Raw genomic sequence first — 4,316 nt, 5'->3', positions numbered from 1 at the left:
AATTTTTGTCACCAGGTAGCGTATCGCAGTTTAACCATTCCAAATAATTGTAAAACATTTTAAACTGCAACTTCCTTTCAGCAACATCAAAACAATCAACAAATTTTTTTGTATCGAGATTAAAAAAATATTCTCAATGATTTCTGGAGTGATTTCTAATCAGATTTTAGAAGTGAAAAGTCCCTCGGGTTGGAAAGTAATAAATGTGAAAAATTGAGAAACCTATATCACAAGAGAAAATCAGAAAAAAAAACAATAATTCCGATCCGGGAAACTCGGGAATTTGAAAACAAAATTTCGCTGTGCAGCCTGTAATATTTAATTTATGTGAACAATTTTAGCACCTTTTTTCATCAAAGGGTGGTCTGGCTTTAGGTTTAATTGAAATAAATATGTAAACAGCTAGGCCTGGTAACGTACGAAATATTTTATTAAGCTTGAACGATACAAATTGTTTGATTTTCAATCAACCATAATTAAATGTATAAAGCTGTTAATAAATGTGGCGAAAACAAAAAATGTACGATTAGATAATACGTATTAATTAATAATCTTGTTAGCCTTTCAACGAAGATAATCCAGCTCTCATAATTTCATCTACGAGAAGGAGATTACTGGCGATCACAGTGCTGAAAAACCAAAAAAAAAAGTATTTTCAATATCCATACACTATAAAAAAAAGCTTTGGTGATATTTACAATCAGCCAGTAATTATACGTGCATTATATTTTCAAATTACAATATGTAACCTGATTAATTTACGATATTACCGTACTTATTTGCAATATACTGTAATCTCAATTCACGTTACAATGTAAAAATAAAAAGGAGGTTGTTCAATTTGCAGTCGACTGTAAAATTACTCCGTCCGAGGATGGAAATTATTCGATCAGTGTGAGACATAGTAACTTCACTTGAGGCGTTAAGTCTACGAAAGTGTTTGTAAATTTTGACGATATGTGCTTTTCTATCGCGAGGAAGTAAGTCCGCGCGGACGAATGCCGCAGAATTATTAGCAGGACGTAAATTTTGACCATTCGGGACTAGCGAGTGTAAGTCGTGCTAAACGATAAGTTCCGGAGGCACCAGAACGGCCACTTACCATTTGCTGCGCATTTCGTTTGTTGTCTTGTACGTCAAATAGATTTTAAGGTTCTTTTACGATTTGGCCAACTTGTAAATTTCTAAAAGGTTATTATATAGAGATGCTATTATATATAATATACTACTATATATATAATACGATATAATTATATGAAATGTTATTCTCAATAACTATAAAGAATGTTTGATAACGGAAAAGTTTAGGGAGACCTAACCTTAAAATATGATTTTGACTGTATGCGTTGACTTACGAACCGTACGTAATTTCACGGTCAATGAAGGGAAATTTACGTCCTGCATGTATTTCTTCATGGCGGACGCAGAGCAATTTCTACAAAGAATAATTCAATACAAATTTGAGTAACTAACGTTACTAATAATCTTACCAGGAATTGATTATCTGCTTCTTCACGATATAATTGTCGTAAATGCCAGCATCGGCAGGTCTCAAGGCCTCGCCCGATGAAAGATCTAAACCCACTGGTTCACCCAAAACTTTTGACTCTTCAAGAAGTTTCACGATACTATCCTGAGCGTCGAATCCACTATTCACAGCTGTAAAAATTTAAGTTCTTATTAATTAAAGACAAGCAGATTTACGAGGGGTTGATGACTCTTTAAATCTGCAGTGAAATTCGTGAAATTTATTGAACCTTTGCGAAAACTTCTAAAATATTATTTAAAATTTGGGAAACTTTTAAATTATTTGTAATCTTCAATATCTTTAGGAATCTTGGTAAAGCATTTAAAATTGTCTGCAATCTGGGTGAAATTTTGAAATATTACCGAGAGTTTTTGGAATAATTAGCAGAGCATCTGCGTAAGCCTGAACTCCCAATCTCTGTTTTCCCTTAACGTCGTCTTTGTACTGATGCAACGCACGGCTTGCAGCAACTTCAAAAGCTCCAGCACCAGGGATGACGGCATGATCATCAATCGCGTTTTTTATTGCTCTCAAACCATCACGAACTGCATCTTTGAGTTGCACCAAAGTGTACTTATTCGGTCCCTGAAAAAACACAAAAAGCGATTATAAATAAATGTATTGATTATTATTATTTCAACACGAAATTGTTTAGTACTTACCTTCAAGAGAATCGTGACAGACGTTGGTTTCTTACAATCTTCTACAAAAGTGTATTTTGTTTCTCCCTGAAAAAAATTTCAATTATTCCAAAAGCTGAAAAAAATGAAGAGAATAAAATAATGAAGCGGATAAAATGTAAATTGTACCAATACGTGTTCATAGACAAGCCCGGCCCAGCCGAGATGTTCTTCTTTCAGGTCATCAACAGAATTCATGGCAACACCTCCGCAAGCGAGTGATAAGCGTTCCATATTCCTACGTTTAGCACGACGCAAAGCTACAATATTTTCCTTAGCAAGCATGTCCAGGGACGGAGGGTCGATACCCTTCTGGTTAATTATGACGAACGATTTGTTAGTTCCGTTGCAAACTTTTCTCTTCAGCTCGATTATTTTCTTCACTCGATTATCGATGAATTCTCGCTCGGCTGTTACAAGCTTTTCACGCTCTGCAGCTGATTTGTAGAAAAAACCACTGTTGACCTAGAAAAAACCATTCTCTTCAAACCCCTGAAAATTGTATGTTCTCTTTCAAATTTTCCAACATCCCTATCACCCTTTGTATAACGCTTAAAAATATTCTGATTTTGTGTATTCAATCCAACAGAATCTCTTCACTTCCCAAAGATTTTGTGAAAAACCCTACCACCCGGTAAAGTTTGGAGAAATCATCAAGTCTCTTAATATACTGGTGGACTGGTCATACGTTGGAAAGTGAAAATACCTGCCGGCACTTCCAGAAATGATTTTGTCAAATAAACAGGTATTCTTAGAATACTGCAAACAAAATTAAATAAATAAATATATAAAGGTTATATTGAGTGGGACGATGATCGTGGGGGCTAAAGCGCAGGCTTTGGACCCACTCCATCCGCTTGCGGGTTCGATTCCCGCCTCGCACTCTGGAAGACCCTCGGCGGCCTATGCACTGAACACTATCCTAGCAAAGTACTTGTTCATTTCCGGAGGGTCGTGAGATCGGTACCTCTAGAGAAAAAGGTTTTTTCTCTAAGTACTTAAAGCTGTTGCTCTTGGTAGTTCGGAACCCACCTTAAACTATAGGTCCCCATCCCACCACCAAGTAAATGTGTGGGGGTGTGTGTAAAGGAATAGGGAAGAAGGTGCAAAAAAATGCAAACCCTTAAGGGACACATTAGAAGCTTCCATTCCAACTACAAAGCACATATTTATGGAAACAAATAATTTAAAGTTTCAAAAGACCTCCTCTGTCTCTGTCTGTGTTCACTTTTATTGTCTTTTTTTCGTTTCACAACTCTGCAGTCTAAAAATTAGTAAGGCTAATGAAAAAACTGTTCCAAATCCACACATCTGAAATCTGCAAGTTTTCTAGGAAATGCATAACGCCCTCTCTTTCATCAAATTGCAGGCTTCAGGACCGTAATTATTATCCCTGATATCCCTTTTTTAAACCAAAATACTAATTTTTTTAACCCTCCGTTTGGTATATGTTTCGATAACCTTCGGTTTGGCACATGTGATATGTCCACCCCGTTATACGTCTATAGAAACTTATGGAAATACTGCGTTTTTATTAATGTATTGAAATGGATTTATATAGCATGTAGGTATATATTTTTGGGTTTTTCTTATTGCTAGCGGCTTTTGAAGATGCTTAATGACTTACTGACGTTAAGAAAAAATGTAAGGAAAAAAATTTCACTTTTACGCTTTCATTTTTACGCATTATTTCGATCTATGTTATTCTTATAAATGGAATTTATATGGATGAGGGAGAAGTAAGGGAAGGGAGAAAAAGTAGGAGAATAGTGTGAGTGGAATTAGGGGAAGTAGTGGATGGAGAAATAATGGAAGTGATGGGATTTGAAGTGTGGGATGTGAGGGAATGAGAAGGTGGAGAAGTGAGTGTAAATGAGTGATTTGAGAGGAGGGGAAATAGAGAATGGTAAAGCAATGAAAGTGAAGAAGTGGTAGTATGAGAATTGAAGGATGTGAACAATGTGAGAGGATGGGATGTAAAGGAGAGAGAAATAAGAGAAGTAATTGAAAGTAGGAGAATTGAGGAGAGGGGAAGTAGATAAGGAAGAAGTAAAGAAAGGGAGGGCAGAAGTGTGGAAGTGGAATGAGGAGGAGTAGAAGATAGAGAA

The 4,316-nt window shown here is 36.1% G+C and overlaps 1 protein-coding gene across 1 annotated transcript in view; it reads right to left on the bottom strand.

Moving 5' to 3' along the window:
* Positions 1–426: 426 nt before the first annotated feature.
* LOC117169395 (T-complex protein 1 subunit zeta) overlaps positions 427–4,316 on the bottom strand; it is a 14,819-nt gene continuing 10,929 nt past the window's right edge. The window contains exons 3-7 of the mRNA XM_033355761.1: positions 2,338–2,673; positions 2,191–2,256; positions 1,891–2,113; positions 1,491–1,659; positions 427–629 (exon numbers count right to left, since the gene is read on the bottom strand). Of these exons, the coding sequence (XP_033211652.1) occupies positions 557–629; positions 1,491–1,659; positions 1,891–2,113; positions 2,191–2,256; positions 2,338–2,673 (867 nt within the window). The 3' untranslated portion in view covers positions 427–556. The remainder of the gene's footprint in view (positions 630–1,490; positions 1,660–1,890; positions 2,114–2,190; positions 2,257–2,337; positions 2,674–4,316) is intronic.

Source organism: Belonocnema kinseyi, chromosome 3 (genome assembly GCF_010883055.1).
Source record: "Belonocnema kinseyi isolate 2016_QV_RU_SX_M_011 chromosome 3, B_treatae_v1, whole genome shotgun sequence".
NCBI lineage: Eukaryota > Metazoa > Arthropoda > Insecta > Hymenoptera > Cynipidae > Belonocnema > Belonocnema kinseyi.
Note: the sequence above shows the minus strand (reverse complement) of the source record. Positions and strands in the feature narration are given on the sequence as shown.